The sequence below is a fragment of the Schistocerca serialis genome, chromosome 3 (genome assembly GCF_023864345.2).
Source record: "Schistocerca serialis cubense isolate TAMUIC-IGC-003099 chromosome 3, iqSchSeri2.2, whole genome shotgun sequence".
NCBI classification, from domain to species: domain Eukaryota; kingdom Metazoa; phylum Arthropoda; class Insecta; order Orthoptera; family Acrididae; genus Schistocerca; species Schistocerca serialis.
In genome coordinates this window covers 117,423,278-117,440,385 of record NC_064640.1, presented here as the reverse complement: position 1 = coordinate 117,440,385, position 17,108 = coordinate 117,423,278, and the positions used below count along the sequence as shown (strand labels likewise).

The 17,108-nt window shown below is 42.6% G+C and overlaps 1 protein-coding gene across 1 annotated transcript in view; it reads right to left on the bottom strand.

Moving 5' to 3' along the window:
- Positions 1-17,108, bottom strand: part of LOC126470713 (gamma-aminobutyric acid type B receptor subunit 2) — a gene marked incomplete at its 3' end in the record, with an annotated part of 200,555 nt that overhangs the window by 99,994 nt on the left and 83,453 nt on the right. The window contains exon 3 of the mRNA XM_050098714.1: positions 8,192-8,372. Within this exon, the coding sequence (XP_049954671.1) occupies positions 8,192-8,372 (181 nt within the window). The remainder of the gene's footprint in view (positions 1-8,191; positions 8,373-17,108) is intronic.

Below are 17,108 nucleotides of genomic sequence, written 5' to 3'. Positions count from 1 at the left end.
CTTGGGGCTTCTCTGACTTCGGTATCTCGGCTCCCTTGCGATTGTGTTATAGACAGCCGTCTTACAGTGTGGTCCTTAAGACTATCATAGATAAGAAACAGTGTACAGAAATCTTCCGAATTCTACTATGGATTACGTCGTATTCCTTGGGATTAAACATTCCCATAATCTTCCAAGATCAGATTGTACAGGTCATACCTCCTGCCTACACTAACATGTGGACTAAAAGCTATAACAAATACTAGAGTGAATAAGAACCGTCTTCAGATAACAGAAATGAACTTCTAGTGTCCTTGTTTAACCCTTTTACTACTAATTTTTTCAAAGACATTAATGTACTGTTATTTTAATTAATGTCGTAGTCAAAAGTAACAATACGAAAGGAATATTTCCAGCAGTTTCGTTTTCATGCATGGGAGGATTATGGCATACAGGATCATTCGTAAGCACCTCATGGTTCCAGAAGACGGCTGCACAAAAACTAGAAGACAAACAGAAAAAGGATATACATTAGTGGATAGAGTATTTCTTTAATACCCAGATGTCCAGATGATATGCGCTCAGATCGGTACCAAACGTTGTATGTCGATAGAGTATCAACCAAAACTCCGATTTAGTCCATACTAAGTTCTAACGTCCAGCAGAAAGTGCGTAAACGTTAATTAAAAGAAACACCAGATCTACGGAGCGCAGGAAAAGCGTAACTGTGAGTAACCACTATGTATAGATTCCGTGGGGAAGTTTGTAGAGCGTTAGATCGTCGTACCAAGGGTCCTGAATTCAAATCCCAATAATGACATTTTTTACCGTATTAAGCGTCAAAGTGTTGTCTGGGTCTATAAATACTTCCGCACGTGTGTTGCAATTGTTTCTTTAGTCTGCTGTTCCGATGTTTATGTTTATTCTGTGAAACTATAAATGCACTAGCTGGTTCATCACGAGTGGTATCTGTTCTGTCGCACATTTCTGACAGAACACCACACGTATCTATACAGATGTACTCTATAGGTTTCCTATTTTGAACTAACGAAGCGAAAGCGCATTGCCAAAAGAACATTGCTAAAACTCTGGAAAGTCCTCTTAAATGTTAGGAAAATGTTCTCCCATATGGCATGGCTGGAAAAGTGGAACTTGTTGTACGAAAGTGGAACGTGAACAATAAGCAGTTCAGAAAAGAAGAGAATAGAAGCTTTTGGAATGTAATGCTGTAGAAGAATACTGAAGATTAGGTGGGTAGATCAAATAACAAATGAGGAAGTACGGAGTAGAAATGGAGCGAAAAGAAATTTACGGCACAACTTGACTAAAGGAAGGGATCGGTTGTTGGGACATACGAGGTGCGACAATAGAGTAATGAGACTGATTTTCTTTGCAAGATGTGGCAACACTGTAGGCTAGCGTAGGCACAATATCTTTGGCCTTGGTCTATAAGCTGTTTCTAGTCCAAGCGGCACATCGATGCAACTGCTCAATCGTGAGTTGTGCAGTAATAAGGTAACATGTGTTTGTGTCTCTCGTCGCGGAAATGGAACCGCATAATAATGCGCAACGGTATGCCATTTCTTTTTGCGTTAAATTGGGTGAAAACTCGACGACAACTTACGGTAAGCTTCAGAAGGCTTTTGGAGAGGAGGTTATGTCAAGAGCTCAAGTTTTTCGTTGGCGTAAAATGTTTAGTGAAGGCAGAACGAATGTTGAAAATGAAGACCGCAGTGGACGACCATCAACCGCACGGACGGATGTCAACTTGGTCAGGGTGCGTAAACTAATACGATCTGATCGAAGATTATCCGTGAAAATGATTGCAGAAGAACTGAACATCAATCGAGAAACTTTTCGTCTAATAATAACTGAAGATCTTGGTGAGAGAAAGATTTGTACAGAAATGGTCCCCAAAAATCTCACATCACAACAGCGAGAAACACGGAAAAAATGTGGCAGACGATCTGTTGAAGCAAACGGAAATCAATCCAGAATTGTTGCTTGTGTGCTTCTTTGATTCCAAGGGAACTGTTCATAAAGAGTGGGTGCCTCCTGGACAAACAGTTAATCAATATTACTACAAAGAAATTTTAGAAAGACATCGTAAAAGAGTTCTTCGTGTCCGTGCCAACATTGCTGATAATTGGAATCTGCATCACGATAATGCGCCATCCCATACTGCTCTGTCAGTACAGCAATTTTTAACCTCAAAACAAATTTCAGTACTACCACAGCCACCTTATTCACCAGATATCGCTCCGTGCGACTTTTTTCTATTTCCAAGAGTCAAAACGGCGGTCAAGGGACACCATTTTAAAACAACACAAGATGTCCAAAAAGCTGTGACGAGCGTCTTGGAGGATTTTACAGAAGATGAGTTCCGGAAATGTTACCATCAATGGCAGAAGCGCTGGAAAAAGTGTGTGCAATTAGAAGGGAACTACTTTGAAGGAGACAACACTAAACTTGACTAAAACTGTAAGCAACTATTTTTTTCACATCAGTCTCATTACTTTATTGTTGCATCTCGTATGCTATGGCATAGAGTAATGGTTAGTATGGTTATGGAAAAAAGCGTGGAGGGTAAAAATTTTAATGGGAGGCCAAGGTGTGAACACAGTAAGTTCAAATGGATATATGAGTGGCGTTCAATAAATAGTGCAACACTTCGTTTCTTGGCCAGTTTCTGTTGGAAAAAATGCGTAATTGGTTGTGGGATAGTGGAATATTCCCGCTCCAACCCCTATAGTTTCACGAAATTCCGATATGTGGAGGCGCTATAAGTAGCCTTCAAAATGGCGTCCGTAACGGAGATGCGTTCCAAGCACAGAGCTGTCATCAGATTTCTTTTGGCAGAAAACCATAGAATTCCAGATATATATAAGCGCTTGCAGAATGTCTACAGAGACACGAAAGTGAACGAAGGCACGGTGATGGCAACAAGGTTACCCAAACCTGTCCGATCTCATGAGTGCCGGCCGGCCGCAGACCTGTGACTCCTGCAATGTTGGAACGTGTGGACACTCTGTTGGTAGTGCTGACACACTCGTCCACCAGTTTGGATACTCAAAGGCGTGCGTCCGGAGGATTTCTCGCCGCCTAACAGAAGACCATAAACAGCAACGAAAGACCTTCTGTGCGGAATTGCTTGCTCCTTACGAGGCTGATCTTGACAATTTTTTGCCGAACATCGTCACAGGCGCTGAAACATAGGTTCATCACTTCGAACCAGAAACAAAACAACAATCCATGAAGCGTGGCTACACCACCTCCCCTCCGAAGAAAAAGTTCAATGGCGCACCCTGAGCCGGCAAATCATGGGGACGGTCTTCTGGGACTCTGAAGAGGTTACGGATGCAACAAGACGTTGGTCTGACGTCGACTAATAGGTTAGTACCATACGAGCATGCAAGCCCTCAGACTAAGGTGGCGTAAGGCTGTCGCACTGATCGGAGATTGTGTTGAAAAATAATATTTTGTACCCAAAAGAGGGAATAGGAATTAAAATCCATGGAGAAGAAATAAAAACTTTGAGGTTCGCCGATGACATTGTAATTCTGTCAGAGACAGCAAAGGACCAGGAAGAGCAGCTGAACGGAATGGACAGTGTCTTGAAAGGGGGATATAAGATGAACATCAACACAAGCAAAACGAGGATAATGGAATGTAGTCGAATTAAATCAGGTGATGCTGAGGGAATTAGAAAATGAGACACTTAAAGTAGTAGATGAGCTTTGCTATATGAGGAGCAAAATAACTGATGATGGTCGAAGTAGAGAGGATATAAAATGTATACTGGCAATGGCAAGGAAAGCGTTTCTGAGGAAGAGACATTTGTTAACATCGAGTATAGATTTAAGTGTGAGGAAGTCGTTTCTGAAAGTATTTCTGTGGAGTGTAGCCATGCATGGAAGTGAAACGTGGACGATAAATAGTTTAGACAGGAAGAGAATAGAAGCTTTCGAAATGTGGTGCTACAGAAAAATGCTGAAGATCAGATGGGTAGATCACATAGCTAATGAGGACGTATTGAATAGAATTGAAGAGAAGAGAAATTTGTGGCACAACATGACTAGAAGAAGGGATCGGTTGGTAGGGCATATTCTGAGGCATCAAGGGATCACAAATATAGTACTGAGGGCCGCGTGGAGGGTAAAAATCATAGAGGGAGACCAAGAGATGAATAAACTAAACAGATTCAGAAGGATGTAGGTCGCAGTAGGTACTGGGAGATGAAGAAGCTTGCACAGGGTAGAGAGCTGCATCAAAACAGTCTCTGGACTGAAGGCCACAACAACAACATAAAAGGGGGGGGGGGGGGAGGATTAATACATTGTATTGGAAATGTGTATAAAATCAACTTACTTTCAGAAAAAAAATCTGTTGTATTATTTATTGAACGCTTCTTGTAGGTTGCGGTAGTTACTCAGAAATGAAGAGGCTTGCACAGAATAGACTAGCATGCACCAAGCCGGTCTTGTGACTGAAGACCACAACAACAAAAACAACAGCAACAACAGTAATGTGACACATATTCTCTGCATTTCCAATTTTGTCCCATTAATCCGTGTATGCCTGCATATAAGAAATCTGCGTCAGGCACCAGCTGCTAAACCAAGAAAATCCGGCAAATGGTCGTAGCGATTGTGAACGTCATACCACCCAAATGAGTCTTTGGTGCTAGAAGATTTGGGAGTAACAGCGTACCAGTTTGGAGCCATAGCAAACAAGATGTGCGACCTTTGTTGCAGTATTTTTAGTGTCAGGTACTGAAGAATCCTAGCTACAGGTCCTTTCTCGCACCTACTGATTTCACTCACCTCGGAACACTGTCTGTAGCTCGTATTCTAGTGATTAGTACTGATGACTCTAGATCGTGTACTTCCGGGTTCGATTTTCGGCAGGGTCGGAGATTTTCTTCGCGAGGAAGGGGGTGTTTGTCGTATCCTACTCATTACAACTCATTTTCAGTCGCTGAAGTGGCGTCAGAAAAAGAGTCTTCCACCAGACTGCCGAACAGCCCTAGACGGAGTCTCTCGCCTAATAATATCATACGAATGTTTCACTTCATCATTGATGGTTACAGTGCTTGTGTTTATAAAGTGTTTGTATCTTCACATTGCACTGTATTTCAGACATGTATGCACGTTTGAAGGAACAGACACTGTTCTGAACAGTACAGCTGTGGGAAATATTACGAAATTGATTCACATTTTGCGAATCTGCACTGACGTCAGCTGTTTTTGACAGATGAAAATTTGTACCAGCCGGGACTCGAACTCGGATTTCCTGCTTATCGCGAGCGGTCGCCTTAACCACTTCGGTTATCCGAGCACTCCTTTAGGACCGACCCAAGCTTCCGTACGCTTCTATGACCACAACCCTTGCGCTCCCACATGTCGTGATTCACGTACAGGGAGAGACAAATATATTATGGCAATTTAAGCCCGTAGTGCGATGGATACATTATAGATGGTTACTATGTCTGTGTATATATAGCGTGATATATGGCAGTTTAATCTTCTTAGGTCCATTGTGGAATCAGGACAGCGGCTGATCAAACAGTATGTTGAGCAAGAAACGGAAAACAGCTGTATTTCAATCAGTTCTTTTCTTTTTTTTTTTTTTTTTTCTTGAAAGTCAGGTTTTCATTCAAAATGGTGGAAAATTCGATTTTTCTTTTATTAGATTGTATGAAGGGCATATCTGTCTAGAATGTTGGGACGAAAAGGTTTTTTAATCCATGCGTTACAAAAGTTTCTACAGCCCATTGTTCCAAGCAATGTCACGGCCGTCATGGGACGCTCTCAGCCAGAAAACTTGTCATGCCGTGACGCACGCTCACAAAATGATTTATATTGCAGTACGCATGCAAAAATATGCGCTGAAAAAGCTGACGAACCCCCTGTGCAGGCTGCCGGACGCAACATATCCAGCTCAGTCAGATCGGCTTTTCTCGCCAAGAAGAACAAGGGGCCGGCTGTTGTGGCCGAGCGGTTCTAGGCGCTTCAGTCTGGAACCGCGTGACCGTTACGGTCGCAGATTCGAATCCTGCCTCGGGCATGGATGTGTGTGATGTCCTTAGGTTAGTTAGGTTTAAGTAGTTCTAAGTTCTAGGGGACTGATGACCTTAGATGTTAAGTCCCATAGTGCTCAGAGCCATTTGAACCAAGAACGAGGGTATTGCTCTCCATGAACAATACGAGTTAGACGAAGGGTTGATATATGGTCATGGTACTGCAGACTAAACATAAGAAACGGAAATGATTTTTTGGGTAAAATTTTGGGAAAATTTCTCAAAACCTAAGTTTTGGTCCGCCATATTGGATTAGCCATAACGAATTTTAAAAATCTAACTTCAGGTTTGTGTTCAGCGACATCGAAAATATATTATAACGTGTAGTTTTTATTCAAATTAAACTAATAATTAATATAAAAGTTTTCACTATACTTTAAACAGGTTTTTCAAGAGAAACGATGTTTCAAAACCACGTGCAATATAAAATAAAACCAGTTCAGCCAATTAACTTCTACCTTTGACCCCTGCAATGTAAACCTTTTTCTTACGAGCTTCTACCTATAATACATGAAATTTGTTAGTATTAGCTGTTTTCTGTAAGGCCATAAAAGTGAAACAAACCCCCAAAAATCGAACTCAGAGTGCGAGTTAGCACTAGGTCTTTAAATTTAAGACTATTTCATTGTCGTTAGGTACAAGCTCCCATGAATTTAACGAGGTATTGACTGATGCATTCAATTTTTACTTGAGATAGCTCCTGGGGGATACACTGCACGCAGTCTGGGTACTTTAAACGTGCAGGCCCTTGATCAAAACATAGTTGCGGGTGCCATTTTGTCTCTTTTTTTCGATTGGAAATCTAAAATAAAGTTCAAAGTATGATCAATCATAATCCCCAAACAGATCCTTTGTATGTCTTTTCATTAAAAAAATCCAAACATTGCCTACTTTTTTCTCCTATGAAGGAGAATCTGGTCCTAAGCTTCCAGTTTCGACACTTCACTGGTGATATCATCAGGCCCCTATGCACACTGTGAAAGCACGTGTCACAGAGCTTGGTGCAATAGAACAGGAGCCATCAAATAAATCTGGAGTCCGTGAACGTTTTTCTGAAGTGAGTACAACGGTTACACAACAACTGCTAGCTGATGTCGTATAACCGTTGAGGGACTGACTGAAGAAAACTATTCACGGAATCCAGATTTATTTACCGAGCGCGGTGGCGCAGTGGTTAGTCTATTGGACTCTCATTCGGGAGGACGACGGTTGAAACCCACGACCGGCCATAATGATTTAGGTTTCCCGTGATTTCCCTATATTACTTCAGGCAAACGACGGGACGGTTCCTTTGAAAGGGTACGGCCGATTTTCTTCTGCATCCTTCCCTAATCGGATGAGAGCGATGACCACGCTGTTTCGTCCCCTCAGACAAAACAACCAACCAACCAACTAGATTTATTTGATGTCTAGTTGTTGTAGTATAACCACTGCGGATTTCAGATTTTGTTGACGACACCTTCTGTACTGCAGCAAGCTTTGTGGTACGTCCGTTCACTATGTTCGGTGTGCACCCCTGAAGTGCTGAAATTGGTAGCTTAAAAAAAAAAAAAAACGAACTGATGGAAATATAGCTGTTGTTTGGATTTTGCTCTACGTTCTACGGAATTTTAGATCGGTCGTGGAAGCATACTCGGATAGCCGAAGTGGTTAAGGTGATCGGAAAATACGGCTTCGAATCCCGGTCCGGCAGAAATTTTCATCTTTTACAAATAGCTGACGTCAATTAAGATTCGCAAATGGAAATAAATTTCGTAACGTTTCATTTCAGTTTGCAGTTTACACGAAAGGAAGGTTGGAGTTTAATGTCCAGCCCACATCGAGATCCTTAAATTCAGAGTACTGTCTCATAAGAATGTGGAAAGAAACTGCCCGTGGTTTTGCGGGAGTTAAAGGTTCAAGGTAACAATAGAGCATGGTAATTATGACTGCAGAGCTAATATTTGAACGCTGTTTCTCACAAATTTGTTTCTGCCACATCCATTCAGTAAGCGTCCACGACGTGGTTGCAAGGGCAGATTTCTTTTATGCAGACATCGATAAAATTACAGAAGTATATCTTCAAGAACATTTTGGATTCCGCGAAGTGTGTGGATGGATGCAAAATCGTGTTTGGAAAGGGCGAGTACTCACAATGCCGGAGATAGTGATTTCACCGTTGGTGGAGAGCGGCAGCAGGTCGGTGAGAATGCAGCCCTCCAGAGCGGCCGTCAGGTCCGTCAGAGGACACGGCATGTCGTCCTCGCGCATCCACCACTCCTCGCTGTACGTGCCCATGATCAGCCACTGGTACTTCCGTCCGTACATTCCATGTCTGCAACACAATTTGTTTCAGTTTGAGTTAACTTGTGACAGCAATAGAATAACTAGATGACCCTTTCCCCCCAAGATACTCAAATTGTTGATGCTTTCTCATGAGGAGTCACGTCTACACCAAACACAAAAAGCCAGTAATACGAGCTTTCCGCCTTTTCTGTAGACAGGTGTGAAGGAGAAGCACAATCTGCTGGAGAGGAACAACAAAGAACTGACACGTGTTTTGTCATCCAAACTGTCGAACAACAAGGTAAGTACCTCAGTACAGAGAATGTTTCGTGCCAGTTATTAGACGTGTTACATGCGGGGTGACAATTATTGAACTGTATGAAAAGAAATGTAAATTAACTACAAACTACGGCGTGCACACACTTTATTAAACATGTAAACGTCACTACAGATATTCGGATTCAGTTTATGACATGTTCAATATGCCTGCCATCATCGGCGATAATGTGGCGCAGACGAACAGCGAAATTCTGTATGATCCGCTGAAGTGTCGGAACGTCGATGCTGTCGATCACCTCCTGAATGGCTGTTTCCAGCTCAGCAATGGTTTTGGGGTTATTGCTGTACACGCTGTCTTTAATATAGCCCCACAAAAAGGGAGTCGCATGTGTTCAGATCCGGAGAATACGGAGGCCAATCGAGGCCCATGTCAGTGGCCTCTGGGTACCCAAGGGCCAGAATGCGGTCCCAAAAGTGCTCCTCCAGGACATCAAACTCTGCTGCTTCGATGGGGTCGAGCTCCGTCTCGTATGAACCACATCTTGTCGGGATCAGGGTCCCTTTGGGTAAATGGGATGAAATCATCTTCCAAAACCTTCACGTACAATCGGAAGCCTCCGTGCCATCAAGGAATATCGCACCGGTTATTCCGTGATTGGACAATGCATACCACAGTTAGCCGTTGAGGGTGAAGAGACTTCTAGATCGCGAAATGCGGATTTTGAGTCTCCCAAATGCTCCAATTTTGCTTATTGACGAACTCATCCAAATGAAAGTGGGCTTCGTTGCTAAACCAAACCATACAGCACATACTAATTCCCCAAATTCCCATCACAGCCCGCGCAAACAGTTCAGAAGTTATGACGATTTTATTTCATACAGTTCAATAATTGTCACCCTGTATTTATCATTAAATGTTTCGGTACATTATCAAGTGCTATAAAGCAAGGGAACAAATCAATACATCGTAACACTACACATTCTGACGACTATGTAAATATTTACATCGTCCTGTAGAAGAATATACCTTAAAGTTTCTATGCCACGCACCGTCAAAAGTATAAAAGCAGCAGCAAACACGCATTTTCAAACATAAAACCCTTGCTTGAACATGTTATGTTGGCACATCACACTTCACGAGGCTCAGTTGTAAACTACAAGCAACTTCCTGCAACTACCTATTACGCATGTATCACAGCCACCAACGATGTTACTGTGTGTCGTAAATTCTTTGCACGTTATATGTCAAGCCCTAGCAAATTCTAAAAAGCAATATTACACCTATACTGCAATGTGTGCATCCATACAGAATGACCAACAGAGAATATTACACCTAACGCCGCCTTTTAGAATTTGCTGGATCCTGACAGATAACGTTCAAAGATTGTCATAGACAGTAGCGTTGTTGAGGGGTGTGATACATGCTGGTACTGCCTTTGGTAGGTAGCTGCCTTTAGTTTACAACTGAGCTTTGTGAGAGTATGATGTACCCAGGTGTTCAAGACGAGTTTTATGTTTGCCGCTGCTACTGGCTTTTACTTTTGACGATGCCTGATGTCACAGAACCTTTAAATTATGTTATACCACAGGACGATGTAAATAATTACACAGTCGTCAGTATGTGTAGTATTACGACGAATTGATTTGTTTCCTTGTTTTATAGCACTTGATAATGGGATAACGTAGTCCCGAAACATATCGTGATATATATATCACACATTTAACAACTGCATTCCCAGTACTAATTCATGTGACAATTGTGCTAAGGCTTCAAAACAGATAACCTCTAAGTACCCCACTTCTAACGGCGAAAGCCAAATAAAATTCGGAGATGTGTCTTTTCTACTACCAATGATCATTTGTCAGTAAAACTCAGAATTCATGTACGGTCGACGTTAAAGGTCAATGAACTTGAGGACCACAGAAGCCCATGTCGTTGAGGAACAACACCGTGTAACAAACATTTATTACTAGCAGCTTCGCAAGTGTCACAAACGAGGAATTCTGTGGCAAAAAAAGGCTAAACAGTTTCTTGATACGGTATATGTTAACACACACAGTTCTTTCAAAATGACGTTTTCCAAAATAAAAATGACTATTTTCGAAAACAATTGGGAAAAACAGCTGTATATTTTCACAATTGTACCACAGAAAAACAGTCTAGGTCGCAAAAATCACGTTTGTTGGTGACTTTTTCAGTTCAAAGGAGTACCACCTTCAGACATAAACCTAAGTCGATGTGTGGAGACGGATCCACGAAGCAGGAACTCCACAATCCTCTACAGACTGTCAACTGCTTTCGACATATTTTTTGCCAAATAGTACCTTATTTATGACTCTTGTGGATCTGTTCGTTGTAATTGTTTGTCACGCGGTATTGTTTCTTCACTGCTTATGTACTCTTGATATTTTTTAATTTTCAAACATCGACAGAACACAAATACAGAGTTTTACAGATAAATAACTTTGATAGGTGGTAGGATAGACACATTTCCGTATTTTAAAATGATTTTTATTCGGCTTCAGCCGTTCGCACTGGGATACTTTCCTTATAACTTCCATTCAGCTATATTTGAGTGACTCAGTTCATAATCAGGCAGCTGATAGCGAGAACGTCGCTCCAGCATGTAGTACCGAAGTTATTATAACGAAAACCTCACAGCTCATGGTGAATTAATGCATTAACCTATGTTGCAGATAGCAGGTAAGATGTTATACAAGGTTTCGTTGCACAACAAGAGATATTTGTTTGCCACTACATAGCACGACCGTCACAACTCAGTGCCAATGAATAGATATATAGCTCAGATGTCCGATTTCCAGACTGGCTCTTTTTACAAACGGAGAAGTGCTTTTACTGGTTTGTGTGGCAAAGGAAACTGTTTCCTCTGGAATATTTATCTCGTAAAGAAATACTTGAAACGTTCTGTCTAGAATCATGTACCGAACGAATACTAGTTGACTTTCAGCTACGAAATTCCTGGATTCGAAAAGTGGTTACTGGTGATTACTGCGACATCGGGGTAAGCGTGTGTTGCAAATTTTCCCTCTGGCTTTAGTCATGGCGTTTGTTGCGCAGAGTAAGTCCATTCAGCAAGGGGTATACCGTGGGTATAACTCTCGCTCTATTTGACGTATCTCGAAGGATGCATAGTCGGAGTTAACTGTGAATATGGGCTGCAACATCTGAATAAACGGCCCATAACCATGACGTCCTTGTAGTGGCCGGAGTTTGGTGCTGTTGCTTCCCCATTCTACGCCCCGTGTAGGAGTTGACGGAAATGGCAATTCCCCTTTCGGGGAGCTGAACTAGTAGATGGTGGTCACGGTGACCTGACTTTAGAAGTACCCCGGCGGTCGTACACGGAGCCTTGGGATTGAAAGCCTTCACAAAACGAATTCGTGTGCTTGCAAAAGCATTTTATTTCTGGGCGGGACGTTAAGCGAATGAACTGATTAATAACATAGGACGCTACGACATAAGACGCGAAAAATACAGTAGTCCTAAACCGCTATTACAATAAATCCAGTTAGGAACAATCAAGTGATAGGAAGAAATTTCCTTTTAGCCTATCTCATCAGAGGGAAACGTCCTCAGGTCAACAACCTTCTTCATAGAAACACCGGAGTGCTGATGCTACTGTTTACATCCACTTAAGATGACTATCAAGAAAGTTTTGTCGTTCAAGATGACGGCCAATATCCTTCCCCACGCCTCTTCAACGTAGGTAGTGCTTCTCTTCATTGGTCTTTATATTGACGGGTTGTAACTTGATTTCTTCTTACGTTTCCCCTAACTGCCTCCAGCTCTGAGCTCTGATGATGGTGGGGTACAACAGTGATTCTTGTATTCAAATTGTCTCTCATGCACTAAATTGAGTTTTGATTCTGATGCGTGAAGAAGATGTTCCTTGATTTCAGTCGTTCAGCATGCATAATACGGATATCGCATACCACAGGAATTAGCTGTGACTGCAACTTCCCTACTAACTGTTGAGTGTGCTGTACCTCTCGCAATGTGACGTGTTCCCATTGACAGTGATCTGAGACGGATGGCTACTTTCGTTGTCAGCATAGTCGACGTTCTTGGTTTACGTCGACTTATATACCCCAGGACGGCAAACTTCCCAGTGGAGTCAGACGTAGCTATAACGCTAGTTTTCACCACTGATGGATGGCTTCTCCAAGCTGTACTCACTAATTTCCGTAGCATGTTCTCATACTATTAACTTTTAATTTCCAGTCTTTTATTCCAGGCAATGAAGGTTCGGGGATAGTTCCAACAGTGAAAATATTGGGAGCATTAATTTGTGAAAGTCCACGTTGTGCACGTCGGCTTACTGCCAGCAAGTGCAAACGGAATAGAAATTTCGAAATTGTTCTGTTAGTAGAACAAATGAAACTTTCCTGTGTCTCTCGAAACTGCCATAGTCATAATATCAGATAACCTCAGAGAATACGCCATTAATGTCATGTAAGAGAACTGGTGAGACCAGTATAAATCAGTATGACTGTCTCCAGCGCCATCTTTGTATACTCGTATACTGGTTTTTCAACAAATGTCATATGTTAAAAACGAGTATACAGCGTGGTCAGAAACAGTCTGAAAAGCTTGTAAGAGTTTTCAGGGTAGGTTGTTCTGAGAAATAATAGTTAAGAAAAAAATCCGATACGTTGCGCCGTTTCCGAGAATCAGGCTGCTGCGCACGCAAATTCAAGCGGCCCGCCAGGTATACAAGGAGAGTTCAGAAAGCGAGTTCAGTTTGGTGATAAAAAAGGAATCGAATACAGATAAAGAAAGCAACTTATTTCACAAAAATCAATTACACTTACACTACTTTTCAACATAGCTCTTGTAATTTTCCAGTCATTTCTCATAGCGTGGTATAAGTTCACATATTCCATCGTCATAGAATGTTGCCGCCTGTTGCCCTAAGACGTTTAGGCACCTAACGTGCGCAAAGTTTATGAAAATCCAGTTTTTCAGTAACAACCTCGTAAACGACTGTTCGTGAAATGTGAGGAAGTTGACGAGAAATAGCATTAACGTAAACCTACGGTTTTTCTAAATCATTTCTTCGACTACACTAACCAGGTCATCGGAAACCACAGACGGACGTCCACTTTGTTCTTCGTCAAGCACTTGATCATGCTTTTCCTTAAATTGTTGGACCCATCTTCTCACTACTGAAGCGCTCATTGCATTTTCTCCGTAAACCTGGCAGATTTGTCGGTGAATATCACTTGGTTTAACTTTCATAGCATTTATAAAGCGAATCACAGATCTCAATTCACACGCGGCGGGATTTTCGATCAACGATGCCATTTTAAACAATCACTGCGAACGATACACAACACAGAGCGAGCTCGATATGCCGACATTTCGTTCTGCTTGAACCAGAGATACTACTGCACATGAGCGGAACTGATATCATAGCAGTGCCGTGGAGAAAAATCGAAACGGAACTTACTTTCCGAACTACCCTCGTAATTAGTGTCAGATGTTCTCACACTGTAGATGACAGCGCACGAGACTGCTCAACCTTTGGCTCGGGTTCGATCCCTACTAGCATCCCATCTCCAATTTTTGTATAGCTGCCTTGTGCGGTTTTAGGAAACGGAACAAAGAAGACGTTTGAGGACACCTTCCCTGACGGGCCGCTTGAATTTCCAGCGCGCGCCGGCCTGACTGGCTAAAAAATGTTCAAATATGTGTGAAATCTTATGGGACTTAACTGCTAAGGTCATCAGTCCCTAAGCTTACACACTACTCAACCTAAATTATCCTAAGGACATACACACACACCCATGCCCGAGGGGGGACTCGAACCTCCGCCGGGACCAGCCGCACAGTCCATGACTGCAGCGCTGTGGACCGCTCGGCTAATCACGTCCGGCTGACTGGCTAACTTCAATGATTTCACTAGCTGCGACATAGTCGCATGGTTAACTGATTCGTCTTTTATTTTATCACAATTGGTTTATATAATAGTAATCAAAATTTAAAAGTCTGCTACATGTATTTTACGTATTGTATTTTCATCATAATGTTTCTTACGTAAATGAATTGTACGTCTAAGCTCACAGTAGCGATATCTATGAAGCATACAGGCAAACATATTTCTCGTAGCTACTGCACTTCAGTATGTGTTGTACAGTAGCGCCAGTTTCAAAATAACTGTGTGGACATTGTGGCCTATTTTACGCCATATTTTAGTTCTACATGACAATGCTTGTGTTTTTATGATGCCATTACGGTTTTATTACATTAGGACATGGTGTAGAAGAGGTACGCTTTACCTTATTTATCTGTACATTTCCCAGTTTGTATGAGAGTATATCGTGATATGAAATACTGTATTGTTTTGAAAGGTAGACTGCCCACTAGTTGTATATTTTTTATATTGTAGATCTGAAGATCGTCATTACTGACTGATGGACTTTATATTGTGATCATAGACTGAAATGAATAAAACAATTGAACTTCAATGATAATCAACTCGGAAACGGAGTCTCGTACCGACTAGTTTTCTTCACAATTGTTTCTCAGCTCAATCTATCCTGAAACACCCTTACAAGTTACTCAGACTGTTTCTCACCCCCTGTATTTTATACGTCCATATAACTGGATGTTACCGGAATGATGTCAACACGTTTCTTTGGTATGTGTTAAAAGAGCAAATATGTATGAAGTGGTCTTTAAAGATGAGCACATATAACCTAACATATATATCACTCCGTCTTCAGGCCACGAGTGGACTACCGGGTGCATTCGACCGCCGTGTCATCCTCAGAGGAGGATGCGGATAGGAGGGGCGTGGGGTCAGCACACCGTTCTCCCGGTCGTTATGATGGTATTCTTGACCGAAGCCGCTACTATTCGGTAGAGTAGCTCCTCAATTGGCATCACGAGGCTGAGTGCACCCCGAAAATTGGCAACAGAGCATGGTCACCCATCCAAGTGCCCACCACGCCCGACAGTGCTTAACTTCGGTTATCTCACGGGAACCGGTGTATCCACTGTGGCAAGGCCACAATACAAAAAAAAAAAAAAAAGGAGGCACCACTAATGAGTTATGCAAATTGGTTAAAAATTAATATGAACGATAGAAAATGCAAAATTGTAGTTGTCTGCCGATGGATGACTGTGTGACACTGCAGCAGAGTTTCACCGCACAGCTGGCAAGGATAATAAACAGGGGGCAAATCGATACGAGGACATAAATTCTTTATGAATTTCATAATTTCTATACGTGTACTCAGTTGGACAGTAACCATGCCTCGCAGACAGGCGCGTGAACAATACGTACAGATGAAACTTCCTGGCAGATTAAAACTGTGTGCCGGACCGAGACTCGAACTCGGGACCTTTGCTTTTCGCGGGCAATTGCTCTATAAACTGAGCTACCCAAGCATGACTCACGCCCCTTCCTCACAGCTTTACTTCCGCCAGTACCTCGCCTCCTACCTTCCAAACTTTACAGAAGCTCTCCTGCGAACCTTGCAGAACTAGCACTCCTGAAAGAAAGGATATTGCGGAGACATGGCTTAGACACAGCCTGGGGGATGTTTCCAGAATGAGATTTTCACTCTGCAGCGGAGTGTGTGCTGATATGAAACTTCCTGGCAGATTAAAACTGTGTGCCGGACCGAGACTCGAAGTTGGGACCTTTGCCTTTCGCGGGCAAGTGCTCTACCAACTGAGCTACCAAAGCACGACTCACGCCCCGTCCTCACAACTTTACTCCCGCCAGTACCTCGCCTCCTACCTTCCAAACTTTAAAGAAGCTCTCCTGCGAACCTTGCAGAACTGTTCTGCAAGGTTCGCAGGAGAGCTTCTGTAAAGTTTGGAAGGTAGGAGGCGAGGTACTGGCGGAAGTAAAGTTGTGAGTACGGGGCGTGAGTCGTGCTTTGGTAGCTCAGTTGGTAGAGCACTTGCCCGCGAAAGGCAAAGGTCCCGAGTTCGAGTCTTGGTCCGGCACACAGTTTTAATCTGCCAGGAAGTTTCATATCGGCGCACACTCCGCTGCAGAGTGAAAATCTCATTCTGGAATATGTACAGATGTCAGCATTTGAGAGAGGACGTGCATTTGGGCTCAAAGAAGCTGGTTGGGGTAATCGGCGAATCGCGTCTGAATAGGAGCAGTGCCGCTATTCGACGATGTTGTCAGGAATGAACGAACCATGGCCGAACACAACGTCAAAAAGGAAGCGGTCGACCTAGAGAGACGACAGAACTTGAGTCTCGAGCAACTTTTAGAGAGGCACTCAGGACACAGGATTCGTCATTATAATCGATCCGACATGCAACTGCTGCTTCAGTGACCACAAGGACTATTAATAGGCGGTTCAGAAAGGGGGCTGACTGCATGGCGTCCCTCGCGCCGACTACCATTGACCTCTGTACACCAGTGGTGTCAGACACATTCGGCCTGAAATATCATTAACTGGAGTAGAATTGTCTTCAGCCATGATTCACGCTTCGAACTGAGCCCAACTGATCAGC